General features: G+C 40.6%; 1 protein-coding gene across 1 annotated transcript; it reads right to left on the bottom strand.

The window, feature by feature from the left end:
- Window positions 1–2,373: 2,373 nt before the first annotated feature.
- Window positions 2,374–3,208, bottom strand: H1-7 (H1.7 linker histone). The gene has a single exon (XM_037061150.1). The coding sequence runs from the start codon at window positions 3,206–3,208 to the stop codon at window positions 2,411–2,413; it is 798 nt and encodes a 265-aa protein (XP_036917045.1). The 3' UTR covers window positions 2,374–2,410.
- Window positions 3,209–20,385: the final 17,177 nt, after the last annotated feature.

Raw genomic sequence — 20,385 nt, 5'->3', positions numbered from 1 at the left:
AACCCGTTTTCCTGTCTTTGCTAGGCACTTAGGTTTTGGCTGGAGTGACTACCAGCCCAACCAGACAGCCTGGCCATGTTGGAGTTCCCTGGAGGAGGAGAAAGATGGGAGAGCTCTATTGTTTTGAGAATATTGACAAATGGAAATGTTTACATGTTTGAAAACAGCCCCCTCCTGTGTGTTTCAGAACATCCTCCCCTGCAAGAAACCACTAAATCATTAAAACACTAAATCATTAAAACAGTGTGGAAATAAATTCTAAACTTCTGACCTTTATCTACATAACAAAGATGCCTTGTAGAGTTAGAGCAGTGAGCAGAGTTAGAGCAGAGTTAGCTATAGTGAAAAAGCACTGGAATTGCAGTTAAAAACCAATTTCAAAATTGTACATATTCTAAACATCAGCTTTTTCACTTAGGATCCAAGAGACTGAGGTGAAAGTGAAATGAAACAATGCAGGCAAAAGTACAAACCACCTTATAAATGAGAAAGCTGTAATTGACAATTACGTGAAAATTTCTACCTTATTTTTCAGCAAGCCACAAATGTATAGGATTTGGAAAACACACACCAAAAAGATATGGTAAAGAGTCTCGTTTCTGTGTCTTCTCCACAATTCTGATCACCTTCCCCTGGTGACAGACAACCAGTTTTTTGGTGTATCCTTCCAGAGTTTCTTTATACAAAGAAATACATTTTCCTTCATTGGATATGTGTCTTGATTTTTTTTCACTTATATGTATCTTGGGGAGCTTTTCATAACAATACATAGAGAATCTCCCCTTTTTACAGCTGGAAGGAAGCTTCACACTTTAACCGATCTCCTCATGATATTTAGCTTATTTCCATTTTTTTGGTTACTGCAATGTGGCCCTACATACATTGAACATGAGTCCTTTCACGGGTGCATTAATGCCTAAAAGATGAATTCCTAAGTGAGGTTTTGCAGGGTGAAAGGATGTCTGCGCTCGCAGTTTGGAAAGCCAGCTTCCTTCTGTTGGGTGGCAGAGCGCTACACTCCCACTAACCTGGCGTGCGAGCGCCTGTGGTTTTCCCACAGCCTCACCAGTGGGGTAGGTTCTCAATATTTTGTATCGATTAAAAAGTCACCTTATTGTTTTAATGTGCATTTCTCATGAGTAAACTTGTACCTTTCTCATCTTTTTAAAGACCATTTGTATTTCTGTTGATTTTTTTAAGATTATTTGTTTGTTTTTAGAGAGAGAGGAAGGGAGGGAGAAAGAGAGAGAGAAACATCAATGTGTGGTTGCCTCTCACGTGGTCCCCACTGGGGACCTGGCATGCAACCCCGGCATGTGCCCTAACTGGGAATTGAACTGGCGACCCTTTGATTCGAAACTCACACTCAATCCACTGAGCTACGTCATCCAGGGATGTATTTCTGTTGGTTTTTAAAACAACCATTGAATATTTGATGCTAGAGAGCATCTAAAGTTCATGACAACTCTAACTTCCAACGGTTTTCTGATCATCATTGTTCTAGGCAGTTGAGATAAAAGGGGAGCAAAGAATGGAGGTCACGGTGTTCCATTTGCTCTGACTAAAGTTAAATACGCAAATATGCCACTAGGATGTGAGTGATGAAAAGCAGGAATTGTGTTTGACCCATCTTTATTCCCAGAGAAGGGCAGGCACTTAGTCATGGGGAACACCGGTGATAAGATTAGCTGTTCTCGGGAATCCCTTTCATAGAAGTACCCAGCTAGGATTATGGTCTAGATTATCTGGGTAGCCTGACGATGAGTGTAGGTTATTTCTCGTTCAGAAATAGGAGAAGCACTGGGCCAAACCCTGTGCTAGATGCTTCTTTACACACTCTCATTTAACTGAGGGTTAACATATAGATCACTTTTTAAATGATCAAGTCAGGGCAAAAAGTAGAAAGCCATTACAATCAGTTCCGGGAGAAGGAACTTTCTCCTGAGAGGAATTTAGGAAGAGTACTGTGGGTCCGTGGGACGGACCACTCAAGGGCAGTCTGTTCTTCTCTTGCCCCAAGGATGCCCCTACTTCTCACCTTACACGCCCCCTCCCCCAAACTGAATTTGGATGTGCAGGGGTGTGTGACATTAATTCAGTACGTCTACCTAATCCCTTGAAATTGCTGTTTTTCTTCCGCTTTCTTCTGAAAGGCATTTTCCTGGGTCCTGTAGCAATAACACAATTCCAACTCCTTTTTCTGTTTTCGCCCTGCTACAGGGCTTCCCCTCAACAACCTCTCCCCCCACCGCCTTCCCCAAGTGGACAAAGAGAAAACAGACACAAAAGCTGAAGTGATTTAAAAGGTCTTGTGAATAGCTTGTCCATTTCAATGGGTGTGAGAGCTGCTCTAATTGAAGTCGTATGGGGAAAGGCATCTGTGCCTGGAGGAGGGGAAGTTGCTCCCACACTAAGGATTCTCAGCTGCATTCCCAGGGCTTTCAGGTTTAGTCGAAGTCTTTGTGTGAGCAGCCCTTGAGATAGTTCTAACTGAAGGTGACCTCTGGGTGGTCCGTTTAACCAGCTTCTCGGGGTCCTGCTTCTTCTCTTCCCTTGGCCTCTCGTTGTCTTGTGTCCTAGGCTTGTCTTTCTTCATGGTCTGTCCTTTCCCTCCAGCAGTCATCTTGGTCTTCCTTTCCTCCTTGGCTCTGGAACGTCCCGGGTTCTTGGGTTTTGGCCTTGACTTCTTCAAGGCAGCCTCTGCCCTCGCGTTCCGTCTCCATTCCTGCCTGGCCTTCTTGGCCGCCACGCGACGCACACGGCGCTTCCGTGAGACCCGCGGCCTCACAGGGGCCCCCCTCGGGGACCCAACGCCCTCCTGCAGCTTCGGGCGTCCCGGTTTTCTCTTGGGCCTCGGAATCTTCCAGACCCTGAAATAGCCAGAGCCGTTGCTGCCGCTGATCCTCATGAGTGTGCCCTTAAAATCAGACTTGGGCATTTCGCCAGAGCGGCGGCACCACTTCCTGCGCATTTGGTAACCAGCATGTCCCAGCTCCTTCTTGAGAGTGGCCAGAGGCAGCCCGTTGTGCGAGGTGATGGAGGTGATGGCTCTGAGCAACACCTCGGACACTTTAAGCGTGAAGCGCGAGTCCCGCTTCAGTGGTGCCCTGAGGATTTTTTTAGTGGGCTGCTTGGTTTTAACTGCAGTACCTTGGGATTTGCCACTTGGTTCGGTCACCTCAGCCAAGGCCTTGGCCGCTTCGGCCATGGCCCTGCTCTGCCTTCTGCCTCCGCTGTGCTATTGATTTGGGGGCTCACCTAACAAGGAATGAGCTAGCGCTGAGGCTGGTTGGGCCACGTCACAGAGGCAGGGCTACGTTACGTCACAGAGTCAGGGCCACATCACAAAGGTAGACCCAGCCGAGAGGTTTGGGTCCTAGTGACCCCTCCTAGATGGGGTTTTTTCTTTTTCCCCTAGTAAACTACTACTTCCTTCCAGGTCTAAAGCAATCCAGATCTTCCACGTCAATGAAGAATCTCCTTTATAATCTTCCAGGTTTTGTTCCCTGCTCTTCTGCTCACACTTCTCACTGACCTTGATCTCAACCACTTTTTGAAGTTCACTAGTTTTCTGTGAAAAATAGTGCAGACCATCTACCCACATTTCCCTAAGGGGAGAGATGCTGCTCTCAACTATCCCAAACAGCCGTAGGATGCCTTTAAAAAGCAAATATGGTAGTCTGTAAGATACAGCCCCGCCCAGAAATGCCCACTTGTAGCTGCAGGTGTCCACAGCATGTCTCCCTGACTCCCTGCAAAGGAAGGGACCCCTGTGGTTCCTCTACCCTAAACAATAATTCCCACACCTAGGAAGTTCAGATGTTTCATTCCATTGGAGTGGAACAATCAGATTCCAAATCACCTAAGAACACTGGCCTAATCATTATTCTTTGAACAGATTTTGTGCTCTTCTCCCTCTAGTTCCTCCAGCATTGTATAGCCCATTTTTCTCTCCAGATAAATTCTGCTCATCATTCAAAGGCTTGCTAAATCCTTTCTTCACTGGTGTCTCAACAGACTCTCAGTCAAATGATTTCTCTCCTCTTAACCATCACAATTACTCTTGCAATCCTATACTCTTTTTTCTTTATTTTAAATTAATTTGGCATTCAAGGGTACAATGTATCACAATATTCTTTAAAAGAAAAAAATCTGAACATGGAGCCGGAAAACATGAATACATATCCTAGCTCTTTAATAGCCGTATGACATTGATACATCTCTTAATATCTTTGGATCTGACTTCAAAAAAGGGGGGAAAAAGCCAGTAGTCCCTTCCTGCCAACATCACAGAATTATTGCAAAGGCTCAGAGAAGATGATGGTAAATGACAAAAGGCTACCCAGATATAACACATGGAATTGTTTTACTTTCTGTTTGTGTCTTTCCAACTAAATGAAAAGGTCCCTGAGAGCCAGACAGTCTTTGAGTTTCCATGCCCCATCCCATACCTAACACTATCTTTCATTATACACAGAAGGCGTTTGACTGCGTCTGCTTAAACTCCTCCCCGGCGAGGAGGCTTTCTCTGGATTAGGAAGGAAACTCCCAGAAAATCAGGAGAAAGAAGCAGGATGAATTTCAAAGGAATGGAAATGAAGGGACAGAAGAAGCCAGTTGCTCACAGACCTCTTATTTTAGACAGAATTTTATTGGGAATAACTCAAAGAATACCTCATATTGCAAAGCATATCATACTTTTCCAGACGATATTCACACATACTCAGAGTCCACTGTGATATAGTTTCTTCCAGGAATCAAAGTTCTGGGAAGTAGTTTAGATCCGCACTTCTTAAGCATAAAAGCGCACTTCATAAAGTACAGGTCTAATAATTAGGTCTGGGATGGGGCCAGAAATTGCATTTCTAACAAATGCCCAGGTGATTCCATCTGGTTAAAATATGTGTTGGGTGGTAGTGGGGAGAGCACACAATGAGAAGGGAAATGCGAGCAGAAAGGGGGTGCCCAGGGCCCAGGTGTGAAGGACACAAAGCGTAATAGTGACACAGCTGTAAGTGGTCACACAGCATTAAGTGGTAAAGTTTGTATTCAAACCTGAGTCTATTTAGTTCTAAGGCCTGAGTTCTTAACAACGATACTGTGTGCCTGGTTTCCCCTTCTCCAAGATTGACCCTCCCCACCTTATATATCTCCATCATAAAGCAAGGGGAAGTTTATCTCCATAATCACAGCTCAAAATCAAGAGTATCTACAAGAGTATCACTGTACCTTCTTCCAGTGTTACTTTTAAAATATATAATCTTTATTATATTTTTTCCAGTACCATTTAGTCCCCTTATACCCCGCTCCCCCCAGAAATCACCACACTGTTGTCCATGTCCATGAGTCCTTTTTCCTTTTTGCTCAATCCCTTCACCCCCCAACCTCCCTGCCACTAGCCGTCATCTGCTCTCCATCTATGAGTCTGTCTCTGTTTTGCTTGTTAGTTCAGTTTGTTTGTTTGATTCCACAAAAGTGAAATCATATGGCATTTGCCTTTCTCTGACTGGCTTATTATTCCACTTAGCATAATGTTCTCTGGGTCCATCAATACTGTTGCAAAGGGTAAAATTTTCTTCTTTTCTATGGCTGAGTAGAATTCTATTGTGTGAATATCCCATAGTTGTTTTATCCACTCATCTATTGATGGGCACTTGGGCTGCTTCCATATCTTGGCAATTGTAAATAACACGGCAATAAACATAGGGGTACTTATGTTCTTTCAAATTAGTGTTTCGTGTTCCTTCAGATATAGTCTCAAAGTGGAATTGCTGGGTCAAAAGACAGATCCATTTTTAATTTTTTGAGGTATCTCCATATTGCTTTCCACAGTGGCTGGAACAGTCTGCATTTCCACCAACAGTGCAAAAATGTTCCCTTTTCTCCACATCCTCACCAGCACTTGTTGTTTTTTGATTTACCGATCGATGATAGCCATTCTGACAGATGTGAGATGGCATCTCATTGTTGTTTTTATTTGTGTTTCTCTGATCATTAGTGATGTGGAGCATCTTTCATATGTCTACTGGCCATCTGTATGTCCTTTTTGGAGAAGTGTCTATTCAGTTCCTTTGCCCATCTTTTAATTGGGCTGTTTGGTTTTTTGGTGTTGAGTTGTGTAAGTACTTTACAAATTTTGAATGTACCAGTATTAAATCAGGGCAGAGTATTGTGAACCTGAGGCTCGCCAAGGGCAGGGGACTAACACATCAGTACATGGACAGCGCACAGTGGAAGAGTTGCCAGATGCAGAGTCAGAGCCACAGGACTCAGACTTTCTCCTGTTTGTGTGGTCTCTTGGTCTGGCTATACTTCCTTGTTGTGTAGACCCGTGGCCACAGGATGGGGCAACCTCCAGAGGAAAGAAGAGGGAAAAAAGTATGCTTTAAGAGGAGGAGGGAAGTCATTGAAATCTGACCTTCAGGTCATCTGATTCCAGGTAAAAATAGGTGGAGGCACACAGTGGTATCATCATGAAAAACAAGAATCAAATCAAACAACCATGTTTATTAATGCCCCTGTGATCACAAAGGAGACCAATTAGAAACCTCTGGGAAAGCCTGAAATGAAAGGAAAAAATATACAGGGTCCGGCAGAAGGAAGACCTGCTTGAGTGTGGTTGGTAGGGTAATATTATGTGTGTAATGATTTATTGTTTTAATTTGAACATTTCACCTAAAATGTCATATGGTGTGCTTGAGTGTACTGTTGTTATCCTACAGAATTAATGCTTATGGTTTTGTAATAAAAGATTTTGTAATAAAAAGGGGGCGTTATTTATGCTGGACCCTATATATAAAAAACATATCAGCCCTGGCTGGTGTGGCTTAGTGGATTGAGCACTGGCCTGTGAACCAAAAGGGTCACAGGTTCTATTCCCAGTCAGGGCACATGCCTGGGTTGTAGGCCAGGTCACCAGTAGGGGGTGCATGAGAGGCAACCACATACTGATGTTTCTCTCCCTCTCTCCCTTCCTTCCCCTCTCTCTGAAAATAAATAAATAAAATCTTACAAGAAAAAAAAAGTATCAAAAACACGTATGGCAAAAAACCAAACATTTCCATTTATATACAACCATTTATTTCTATATAAGTTTCTGTACAAATATGTTGTGAGTAATAGGAGAATAACAAAAATGAGAGGTAAGAAATAAATGCCCACTTCTACTCAGCTGGCTTAGAGAACAAGAAATCCAGCTGACGTTTTCCATGGCACCAATCCCTTAGAGTCCTTTTCTTACTCTTTAGAATAAATCTACTTGCCAGCTGCTCTTGACACCGCAAAAGGAAAAAATACTTCAGAAAAAATTTATTTAGTAACAGTCAATACAAACCAGTATTTACCCCTAATTAAGAGATACAAACACAAGCTCCAGAAAGACAACCTTCCCTTCCAATTTGAATAGTCTCTTATCATAAGCCAGAAGTTATCACATAGAGAGGACACCGCCACCCTGTTGTGAGAAAGAGCAACAGTCTTAACTTCTGGACACCTTGTGGGTTAGGGATGGGGGTGGGGGTGTGTCGAGAGGGGATACTAGGGAACGATGTCTAGCTTAAATCCTCCTGCTTCAAGTTCCAGAGCAAGATCCTTTTGTTCTCAGTTGGTAACAAGAATCTTCCTTTAGGCCTCTATGAAGTCTCTAGAGGAACTTGGTTGATTTAGACTTTAATTACTGTACTAAAATTTGAGAACATCAGAGATTTCAATTAATCTCACTCCCTCATACAGAGTTACACAGCTCTAACTTCACTAAGGATAACTCCATGCCAGAGAGCAGCAAAAATTAGTAGCACATTTTGATCTAACCTCAATCTGCAACTCATTGCCCCTCCCTAATCCACATGCCTGGGATTCCAAGGCTTTTGGTCTTTCTGGTTCAATTATTTTGCAGTGAGTCCATTTACCACTAGGCAAACTGAATAACAGAAACATTGTCAACAATGTATTATAACTCCCCCACTGACCTTAAACTGCTAGTTCTTTTTTCCAAAAAGTAACTTTTCTTCTCATTTTGTTTTATATTCTAAGACCTTTTTCTCCTCCTGAACTATTATGTACCTTCCACTCTAATGTGAATGACCCCACAGGAGTTATTTGAGCAAATAAGCCCACCAGTTCACTGTGGCTTTGGGGAAGACTACAGTGGCTCACAAAAAGGAATGCAAAAATAAAATAATGAGATTCCTAAAAAACATGGAGACAGTCTGGGAATTGGGCATTTATCCTTTTACTCTTCAGCACAATTTTTAAGAAGTGAGGTCAGAGAAGCTAGATCCAGGTGATCACACTGGATGACCAGGCACATCTGTCAGCAACTAGCCTGAAAAAAAATGCCCCCCCCAAAATGCCAACAAGAGAGAAAGATGAACTTTACTATTACCAAAATCCCACCCAATTCCGTTTCTCACCCAAACAAAGGTGTGTTATATAAATTAAAGCTCTCATCCACTCATTATTAATAGTCATGAGTCCAAGGACCATTCCACTACAGTCAGTTAATTCTCAAACTGAAAACCCACTTCTCTGAGGCTTTCTGCTTTCGGCATGAGCCTTGGGGCCTCCCAAGGCTCAGTTAGGCTGCAGGCCCACAGCAAATCCACATTCTGGACATCATTTAATTTTTTTATAGAGATTCCTAGCCATCCACCCTCTGTCAAATTCCCAGAATATCACACAAATAAAGCCAAGGCAGAAACATTGCTATATGACATACAGCAACCATTTACCATACATATGTAACTGCTTTTGTAGTCTGAGAATTAAAACATTCCAGACCTACATGCCCAATATGATATGTATGGTACTACAACCCCAATACAGAGAAACTTATTTATATTCTAATATCTAAATACCTAAGCTTCACAAAATCCAAATTTCCTAATTAAAAATTGCTTTCCACCAGATTAAGTGACCGTGGAAATAAATGCTCACCCTAAAGAATAAATGCTCATGCTAAAGAGTGCAAGCCTTATTTGGACTCCCAATTCCCCATTTACATTCTAGAATTATACTGCATAACTTCTCCCATTTATTTTATTTTATTTTATTTTTTTAATTGTTCAAGTACAGTTTTCTGTCTTTTACTCCCATCCCAGTCCACCCCGCAGCCCTCCCCACCTCCTGCTTCTCCCATTTTTTCCTTCAAAATTCCAGTTTTAAATATTTCAATTAAAAAAAACCCACTAAATTCTTTATTTCCTGGGAAAATCATTCTTAGTTTTCAATTTTAATCCAAATTCTGCTCCCATGATTTTTCCTCAGGCTTGGATCCATCTAGGGAAAAAGAGGCACTTTTTATTCAAGGTCTACAAATCTGGCATTGCAATTAAAATACCACCAATTCTTTCGACAACACTGAAAAGTGGATAATGTTACTCATATTTACAGATGGGAAGGTAAATGGCATGCCAAAGGGAAAGTTCAGAAGGAGCATTCTCTACGCCTCACAGGTACACCCAGCAAAGATTCTTATTTTCCACCTTCCATCTGGAGAAGAAAAATTGCCACCTCAGATCTTTTCCATATCATCTCACTAATCAAATCTTTGAGCAAGAAAGTCACATGGCCCTTTCTTTGCTGTAATTTCTACCATAGTAGTTATGTCAGTTATCAATTTATCATCCCTCGGCACCAAATTCAGCCTTTGTTGCCTGATATGTAAAATGGATCTGGGCCCTTTAAATATTTTCCCCTTTTTAGTTGATATGATGCTAAACTTCGTCAGCAGATAGCTCTGGAGAGACATTGCAGAAGGAAAGAGTTTTCCTGTCTGGTTCCAGTTTTCCTGGGCCTCCCCTTCATCAGGTTCCCAGAGCAGAGGTTTGGAAAGCTGTGGCCCATGGGCCAAATCCAACCTGCCGTCTGCTTTTGTGTGGCTTGTGTGCAGCTCTGAACTGGGCTAGCACTTTGAACTGCAGAGAACAAGACAGTGTGTCCCCACTCAGAGTGTCCCATTTATGATCCAAAATTAATCAACATAACTAAGTAGGAAACCTAAACAGCTCCCAAAAGAAAAGGCAAACAACAGATGCCAATCCCAAAATGGCCTAACTGCCAGATTAACAGATTTTAAAGCAGCTATTATAACCATGCTCCAGAAAGTCAGGGCTATTGAGATGAATGGAAAGACAGAAGTTTTCCAAAAAAAAAAAAAGAAAGAAAGAAAAGAAAACAGGAGTTATATTTTAATAAATAAATTTTATAGTGGAAATTTTTAATAACAGGAATTTTGAAATTCACTGTAGAGCAGGGGTGTCCAACTCATCTTCACCAGGGGCCACATCAGCCTCGCAGTTGCCTTCAAAGGGCTGAATGAATTTCAATTCCTTAACAGCTAAGGAGTAGTTACATTTATACAGTCCTAAAATTATGTCGTGTAGAGAGTCAGAATAAGTAGAGGTGCTAGAAGACTGAACTTTAAGATAGAAAGTATCCAATATAAGCAAGAGAAGGGAAAAAAATGAAAAGAATTGAGAACAGTCTTTGAGACTGTGGGACAATTTCAAAAGGACCAGTATTCAAATTACAAAGTCCAGAGGAAGAGGATAAAGAGATTGAAGTAGGGGAAAAGTACATGTTTGAAGAAATCATGGTAGAAAATTTGGTGAAAGGCATAAATATATAGATCCAAGAATCACAGCCAAACCCAAATGGGTAAACTTGAAGAAAACCATTGTTACCAACATCGTAATCAAACTGCTTAAAACCAAAACATAAAGACAAAACCTGAAAGTGGACAAAGAAATACAACACATAGGGGAACAAAATTCAAATGATTACATTCAGACCAGAAGTCAGTGCAACATTTTTTTAATGACTAATTATTGTCCAGATGGCTTCTGAAATCTAATTGTGGGTTGAAAATCAAACATAATGTTTGCATGTAACTGGATGAGCAATTGTACATTGAAAAAAAGGAAATACAGAATAATGCACTAAATTTTAATATCTTCTCTGCATAAGAAGGATTAGAGAGAAAAAGAAAAGGTTTTACTATTCTCTAGGGTAGTGAGTCTCAAAATGTAGTCCTTATAGCCCTGGGGGAGCCAAGACTTTCAGGAAACTATAATGAGATCAAAACTTTTCGTAATTCTAAGATGTTATTTACCTGTGTTGTCATTGACTTTGACAGGGCAGAACCAACAAGTGGGTAAAACTGCTGCCTCTTAGCATGAATCCGGGCAGTGGCACCAGACTGTGCTAGACAGAGGACACCATATTCTTTACCTCTACGCACTCATAGAAAAGAAGGAAAAGGAAGCAATTTTCATTTCAAATATCTTCAGTGAAGAAAAAGAATGATCATTTTATCAAATCTCAATCCTGGAGTAACCTTCTTTTTAATATTCTGTGTGGCAAAATGGGAAGTATACACAGAGCACTTCTGCAAAGTGCTAGAGTTTAGTGGTTGTCTCAGGATTCTGTGCAATTGTCGCAAGGTGAACAAGCCACTTTTTCATAAAACACTGTGTAACTTGATGGAACAACCGGCACCCAAATGATGGTTATTCAAATTTGGGTTTTTGACACACAGCCTCAAAAACAAAGTGACTATAATTTCATACAAAACAACACACAGGATTTATTACCAATGGTAAAATCAGTCTTCCGAGAAAAAAAATTTTTTAGAAGACCTGTATCAGCTAAAACAAGTTTGATATCTTCCCAAAACTTTCTGTTGAGATCAGTGATGATATTAACAATCTTGATTTTGGATAGTGCACAGAGAAATGTGTCAGTTTGTGGAAGATCTGCCTAAATCAATGAATTAATATTTTCCAAATGGCCAATGTATCGCAATTTTACAATGTAAGTTTACAAAGCTATATATGGGTGAAAAATTCATTCAAAGTACAAGAGAGACCATTAGTTTTTAATATAATGGGGTATGAAAAGCTCATTAATATGGTCTCAGATTTCACACTGCAACTAACCTTTAAGAAACTACAACTTGTAGTTTAAGTATAGTGTCAACAAAGAATATCCACAATTATCTGAAAAGGCTACTCAAATATTCTCCCCTTCCCAACATTATCTGTGTGAGGCTCAATTTTCTACATAACGTTAAACACAGCAACATATGCAGCCTTCAGCAATTATCCATTCCCAAGGATAAATATGAGAATTCACAAAAATACTATGAACGAAGAGTTATTTTCAACTCTTTGGTGTTATATCTGTCCTTACAGGGCACAAGAGTCCATAGTGGGGAAAATCTCTATAAATGGGATTGATATGCAAAGGCTTTCAGCATAAAGTTTTTCCCTTACTGTTTACATAAGAATTCACACTGGGGAGAAATCCTATGAATGCCATGATTATGTGAAAATCTTCAGGAAGCACTCATATTTGATATACACATGAGAGCTCACATTGGAGAAAACCTGTAATTGTAATCAATAGGGAAAGTCCTTCAGAAGAGGCTTTTCCCTTAGTGTACACAACAGAATAAAATGAAATTCAGTGACTGGGAAAGACTTCAGTGTTATCCCTTTATGATCACCTTTTAGGAAACATATTTCAAACCATACCAGAGAAAAGCCCTATGAATGTAATCAGTATAGAAAATCCTTCCCCTGTAGCTCTTCATTTACTATGGATAAGAGAGTACTCAGTGGGGAGAACCCCTATGAGTGCAATCAGTATTGAAAGGCATTTATGGCTCTTTCATCCTTTAGGCGACAAAAAAGAATTCACACTTGTAGGGGAGCTTTGCCTGCAGAGCCCATTCCCCACCCCCCTGCCCCACTGCCTTGGATGAGAATAAGTCTACCAAGACATGATCTGCTTGGGGATGAAAGGAGACCGATCTCTCAAAGGAGAATGACCAAGAACCTGTTCCTCAATGGGCATTTATTGGGTTTAATTTGCACAGGAATACAGGGTATTACATAAAATACATAAAACTCACCTATCATTGTCAGGTGGAATGATTAAACAATAGATAACATTGAAAGAACTATGAGGGCTCCTGAGTCAGGGTCAGATAGTTAAAGGGCCACAAAACTTTAGGGAACAAACTCACTTAATGTTTGAATTCTTATCATTTAAATTGAGGTTTAGCAGAGTAGGTTTCCTAGGATTTTATGCATTCTTTCTTAGGCCTGATCACCCTAAGGAACCTACCCTTTCCAGCACATAGCCGTACCCACCTCCAGCATTGTTTCAGGCTTAAGTCAGGAGGGAGACATAAAGCAGCCAAGAGACTAGGAGACTTCTTGTAGACAGAATGAGGACTCAGGCTATGTCAAAGCCAAGGGGGGTGAGGGTTCATCACCCCCTTTTTCTGTAGCCCCCTGAGTCCTTCCCTGAGGGCCCCTTCAAGACCATGCCTGTCTTAGGTTGTCCCTCCTTTGAGGAATCTTACCTGTCATTGGCTAACCAGTCATCTTCCCAGGGCCAAGAAGGGTCAAAGGAAAGGGGACAGAGGTGGTGCCCCTACAAGGAAGATAAGCTGTGTCTCCTAAGTGGCTTATGGTCCCAAGGTCTTTCTACTCAGCCTTAGCTATGAGGGGTTACAGTTCCCAACACACACTGAACAGAAATCTTATGAATGTAATCAATGATTATGGGCAATTTCTCTCTCCTTAGGTAATGGATGAGCAATAACACCAGAGAGAGATATTTTGAATGTCACCAAAGTGAATGAATCTTCCATTTTGCACAAATCACACAACAGGAATACATGAGGAGTGTGTATCCCTCCTGATTTACATTGGCGAAAATTTCTTTAATGTAATTAGTGGGGCCAGCTTCATGGGCATGTACTAATGCAATTACACAGGGCTCTGTGCCTAAGTTTAATACTGAGGTTGCCATCTTAAAATTCTTAATAATCTCATTGTTGAGTGTATGTTTTATAAGTGAAGAACCCTATTCTTGAAGGCTAGAAGTTCATGCCCAGTCTGGCCTCCTGCCACCTCGCTGCCTCCAGGGGAGGTATATAGGTTCCATATATCAATATATATGAGAGCTCTTGTATAGATTATTTTATATATTAATATTCTTTTTACAGCTAAGTATTATACAGAAAGTCTCCTTTGACACTAACATACACAAATATGCCAAAAAGAGATATATCCTTCTCTACAAATCCTAAAAGAAATAAATCTGTGGACTTGTGGACCTAGGCTGGAAATCTACATTATTTACCAATACTACAGCCACAAGCCAGGAACACACATAACAGATTAAAAAGTTAACTTTACAAGGCACTTAAACTGACTCAGAAGCTATGTTCTTAAAAATGTAGAATTCATTAAAGAACCTTGGGTATTAAAAAACATAGAATTCTACAACTCATGAATTATAAACTGCCACAAAATGACAGCAAGTACTGGAAAATGACACCACGTACTTCAACCCACCCTCAAAGAAGCAGCTTTGTCCCTCAGCAATCAGGGTGCTCTTCGAAAATAACATTGGATCCTCGCTGACCTATCGTCTTCCACCTTTATTGGATTTCAGAAAACTGAGATGCTCTTTCTTTGCTGTTGATTTTCAGTTTTCCTTAGTAGGTGCTTGGTTACCTTCCCCTTCATAGTTACTGCCTCACTTTCTTACCTACTGCCCCCTTCAGCTGTAAAAGGAGCACATGAAAGTTATGTTTATAGTTATTTTCTCAAACTATTTTAAAAACCAATGAGGAAAAAACCTTTAGGGTCTCTATCAAGCTTTAGGAGGGAAGAAAGTATTTTAAACATTAGAAAAAAGTTGGATTTCAGGATTAGTGTCTCCAAAGTTCTTAATTTCTAGAAGAAGGTAAAATCTCCTTCGTCTCCTATTTCAGAATCCTAGAATATGACTTTTCCAAAGAAAAGGACCAAACTACATGTAAAGTACCGAGTTTGTGGAGAACTATTATTTTGGCACTTTACAAACTTTCAGATACACCTTTTCCCTAATCCACTAGCTGCTTTTATCTAGGCATTCTTCACAACGTCGTCACTTAAATGGGTCCTTGTTCATAATCCAGTCACCTTAACATCCTTAAGACACAGGCACCAAGTCTCCTTGTCATATGTCAATAATATCAGCAGTGCCTGTAGATAAAATTAAAGATATTTGAGTTCTAAAAAATTGAAATAATATGTTAAGCTACTTCTGCCCTGTCTGCAGTCTCTGAATTTAAAGTTCTTTTTCTTTTCAAATAATCTTTATATTCTATTTTTCTGACTCATTACATAGAAAGTGACTTGTTTATAGTGTAGACTTAATAAATATTTATTGAAATTTACCACTGATTACTTTTATATTTATGCTACTGTCAATGCCCTTAAGTCACCGGAACTCATTAAACAAATTAGATCTCGTACTCATTGTAGCAAGTGAGAACACACGCCATGGGGAGTTGTGGAGTACCTCAGTAGGAATATATCAGAAAGAACTAATTCTGGAGTTTGGGCTTTGGTTGGATAATTTGGGGGAGAATCCAAGGAAGCAGAGGTTCTAGTTTTGGTATTGTCAAAAAGCAGGAGCAACTCTGTGATTGGCTATTTAATCAATTTTGTCTATAGGGAGGGCAAACGAGAGCAAAGGTAAAGCTATAATTGCTTTTAAAAATAGCAGTCATTCATTTGAGTGATAGGGAAATGTTTGGCATTTCGGGATTGTACAGTGATCTTGTCTGAAGCGGACATTCTTGTGAGATTGTTTATGCCCAACAGGAGGACAGCATATAGCACCACTGGGCCAAATGAGTGCCTGGGTATTGGGGGCAGGTATTGTTCCTTTCTCACTACATTCCATTAAAAGAAACCTCATATTTGCTGATTTCACTCAAGAATTGTAAAAGATAATTTTGCTTTGCTATTGGTGTTCAACTCTCTCCCAGCTAACATGAGGGCTTGCTTCTGCTTTACCAATTGCAGCTTTATCCATTTGATTCCTTCACTTCTTAGATAATAGTTAAGATGACCAATCAGAATTGCCCCACTTTCTAACAGACTCTTTCCAAAGCTAACACAAGTCCAAATCACAAAACAATCCCCTCCTCCTAGGATGTCCCCATGGTGCACAGTGTCTGCTGGTGCAACAGTAGACCCAACTCTTATTTGCCTATAGGTGAGTTTCCTGGTCTTTAGCTGGTGGGCACAGACATCTAGGTGTTGATTGCTCTCATGCATGATACTGGTGTTTTTCCTCATCTTTCTTTTGTCCCTTAACCTTGTTTATGCTGCATCTGTTACTGATAAGTTTCTAATTTTATTTTGTCAATATTATCAGTTTTCTCCTTTGTGACTGTCTTCCTATCTTAGATCACAAAAGTAGTATTTTCTATTTTCTTTTAATATTTTAACTTTTTAAATGTTTAGCTCTTTAATCCCTCTGTACCTTAATTTCATGTGCAGATAATGAGGACTGTAGTTCGCTGTAAATCTTCAGGATTAAAATTCACACCCCTCACTTTCTTTGGGCAGCTTTCCTTGACTCCCCGTCTCCATTTCGGCAGTCTGGGTTAAGAATCCTTGTGTTTTGTTCCCATAGTACACATCACAACCATCATCACTCTGTCTTAGAATAGACTGCTTGAGAGCAAGGGCAGCGTTTTATTTATTGCTTTACTTTCGTGTCTAGCGTGTCGCCTATGCTATAGTTCAGTAAAGATTTACCAATTGACCAACTGCCCCCCTTACTTCATTTCTTAGAGAGCAAGAGCCAGATCTTCCTTGGTGGACCTCTACTTGTGGTTGTTGGTTTAAAACTTAGAGAAACTAGAATTTTCCTTGCTGCCTCATGGCTATGATAACATGGCAGGTTTTTTCACGTGGGCATCATCAGTTCTACACTACGATTGGCTAAGAAATTTAAGAAACTGACTGCTTATCTCACTCCCATTGGCATTTTTCTCCCCGCCTACTGCACAAAATATTTAAAATAGTAAAAATAATTCTTACCTGACAGAGCAAACAAAGGCAAGCCCATTTTGCTTAAGGGTCATAGTTTGCTCACCCCTATGCTATATCCATGAGATTTCATTGTTCCTTTTGGGAAGGAAGGAGGGAGATGTAAAATGTGGGCATTTACAATTGGAGAGCAAGCTGGATATCCAAACTGAATATTCAATTTAAATATAGGCCAAAGTTAGGTATATCGCCTCATTTGGAACCCAGGCATTTTATTTTGTTTTATTTTTGTTGGTGTTGTTAGCTTTATTTTTTCAATTGTAGTTGACATTAAATATTATTTTATATTAGTTTCAGGTATATGGTATAATGTTTAGACATTTATATAATTTATAAAGTGATCCCCCTCATAATACAATATTATTGGCTATATTCCTTTTGCTGTACTTTACATCCCCATGACTATTTTGTCATTAATTTAATTTTTTTCAATTACAGTTGGCATTCAATATTATTTTATATTAGCTTCAGGCATATAACATAGTGTTTAGACAATTTTATGATCTGTGAAGTGATCCCTCCAATAATTTCAGTACCCAGCTGGCACCATATATGCAGTTATTACAATATTATTGACTATATTCCCTTTGATGCAATCCACATCCCCATGACTATTTTGTAGCTAAGAATTTGTACCTTTTAATCCCTTTACCTTTTTCAGCCAGCCACTCTTACTCCCCTCTCATCTGAGACTCCTCAGTTTGTTCTCTGTATGTTTCTGTTTCATTTGTCCATTTACTTCGTTTTTTTAGATTCCATGTAAATAAAATCATATGGTACTTGTCTTTATCTGACTTATTCCACTTAGCATAGTACCCACTAGGTCCATCTATGTTGTTGCAAATGGCAAGATTTCATTTTTTTTATAGCCAAATAATATTCCATTGTATATATATACACCACATCTTCTTTATTCACTCGTCTATTGATGGGCACTTGGGCTGCTTCCACATCCTGGCTTTGTGTATGGTCTTGCAATAAACATAGGGGTGCATATATCTTTTTTAATTAGTGTTTTATTTATTTATTTTCTAAATATATTTTATTGATTATACCATTACAGTTGTTCTATTCCTCCCCTTCATTCCCCTCCACCTGCACACTCCCTCCCCCACCATTCTCCCCCCCTTAGTTTATAACCACGGGTCTCAAGTTCTTTAGATTCTATATTTCCCCCACTATTCTCGCCCTCCCCCCATCTATTTTCTACCTACCATCTATGCTATTTTCTGTGCCTTCTCCCCCCTTCTCCCCCTCCCACCCCCCTGTTTCTAACCCTCCATGTGTTCTTCATTTCTATGGTTCCACTCCTGATCTAGCTGTCCTCTTAGTTTGCTTTTGTTTTAGGTGTGGTTGTTAATAACTGTGTGTTTGCTGTCCTTTCACTGTTCATATTTTTCATCTTCTTTTTCTTATATAAGTCCCTTTAGCATTTCATATACTAAGGGCTTGGTGATGATGAACTCCTTGAATTTGACCTTATCTGAGAAGCACTTTATCTGTCCTTCATTCTAAATGAAAGTTTTGCTGGATAAAGCAATCTTGGCTGTAGGTCTTTGGATTTCATGACTTGGAATACTTCTTTCCAGCCCCTTCTTGCCTGTAAGGTCTCTTTTGAGAAATCCGTTGACAGTCTGATGGGTTCTCCTTTGTAGGTGACTGTCCCCTTATCCCTTGATGCTTCTAGGATTCTCTCCTTCATTTTGGTCTTGGCTAATGTAATTATGATGTGCCTTGGTGTGTTCCTTCTTGGGTCCAACTTCTTTGGCACTCTCTGAGCTTCCTGGATTTCCTGGAAGTCTATTTCCTTTGCCAGACTGGGGAAGTTCTCCTTTATTATTTGTTCAAATACATTTTCCACTCGTGGCTGTTTCTTTCCCCCTTCTGGTACCCCTATAATTCGGATGTTGGAATGTTCAAAGATGTCCTGGAGGTTCCTAAGCCTCTCCTCATTCTTTTGAATTCTCATTTCTTCATTCCTTTCTGGTGGGATGTTTTGTTCTTCCTTCTGGTTCATTCCATTGATTTGAGTCCCAGTTTCCTTTCCATCACTATTGGTTTCCTGGACATCTCCCTTCATTTCAATTAGTTTAGCCTTCATATGTTCCTCTAATTTGTGACTATAATCTACCAGTTCTGTGAGCATCCTGATAAATAGTGTCTTGAATTGTGCTTCTGAGAGGCTGGCAATTTCTCGGTCGCTGAGAGTTATTGGCTCTGGGACTTTGAGTTCTTCTTGCACCATCTTTTGGGCTGTTCGTGCCTGTGACATAGCAGGATCAGAGCCCTAAAGTGTTCACTAGAACAGGGCAACGAAGTTGCTGGGTTGTGACGTTGTATGTAGGGGCAGGGTTAAAGAGGGACAATGGCTTCCCGACTGTCGCCTGCCGCCGCGGCCCCCACTGGCGCTGCAGCCACCACACTGCACGCGAGTGTGCCACCGCCATTTGCCCTCCACCACTGGGTTCACCCCTTGGGGCCTGTGTGGTCTGTCTCACTGTGCGCGAATGTGCGACCCTGGTCAGTCTGCCCCACACCCCGACTGGTTCCGGGCTGCCTTCGCGCCCAGGTCGGGGGATCTGTCCTGCCCGACCCAGCTCCGCTGCTGGCTCCGCCTCTCTTACCATCCCCATTGAACGGTTCGTAGTTGTCAGACTTCCGTATAATTCCATTTTCTGGTCTTTGGGTGTGTCCTAGTTCTCCAAACCTTTGTTGTGTTCAAACTTGGTTGTGGGAGAAGGCACTGTGTTTCCACCTATGCCTCCATCTTGGCGGAAGTCTGAATTAGTGTTTTAGATTTCTTTGGATATATCCCCAGAAGTGGAATTGCTGGGTCATAAGATAGTTCTATCCTTAAAATTTTGAGAAAAGTCCATACTGTTTTCTGCAGTGGCTGTACCAATTTGAATCCCACCAACAATTCATGAGGGGAACCCAGAGATTTTAAATATTATTTTGATTTTGATTAACATAATTCATGCACTAAATATAGTCAAATAATATTGAAAGACTTATTGTAAAAATAATGGCTCCCTACCCTACTTCCCCAAGTCCTCCTCCCTAGAGGCAACAGCTTTTGACTCCTTTTCTAGCTTTGTCTTCTGTCTTTCATATATCTCCCTTTACTTACCTCCATATTTCTAAATATCTTGTTCACTCACTGAACATTCCCTGGGGCAGGACATCACTCAGGTGAAGAAGTTAAACTTGAAATGGTGTACATGAGGAAGGTTTTATTTAGCTGGAGGAGCAAATACTTTGGACATTTCTGGAGGCTGGAGAATTTCTGGAATGAGGTAGAAGAAACTTTCTGCATGGTATTAGTATTCGTGGATAGCATAATAAATCTGTATGTTGGCATTTCCCATGTGGTCGGTCATTCATTTAATAAATTGTCGGAGAATAGAGTTCTACAGAACAAGGAATTCTCGCTGTTCACTGGTGTATCCCTGGCACCGAGAGCAGTGCCTGAAAAGGA

The sequence above is a fragment of the Sturnira hondurensis genome, unplaced genomic scaffold (assembly GCF_014824575.4).
Source record: "Sturnira hondurensis isolate 20B ecotype Veracruz unplaced genomic scaffold, ASM1482457v3 Scaffold0013190, whole genome shotgun sequence".
Taxonomy (NCBI): Eukaryota; Metazoa; Chordata; class Mammalia; order Chiroptera; family Phyllostomidae; genus Sturnira; species Sturnira hondurensis.
This window is presented reverse-complemented; position numbering and strand designations above follow the sequence as displayed.

Coding starts and splice junctions, on each gene's coding strand:
- H1-7 (XM_037061150.1), bottom strand. CDS start 3,208: ATGGCCGAAGCGGCCAAGGCCTTGGCTGAGGTGACCGAACCAAGTGGC.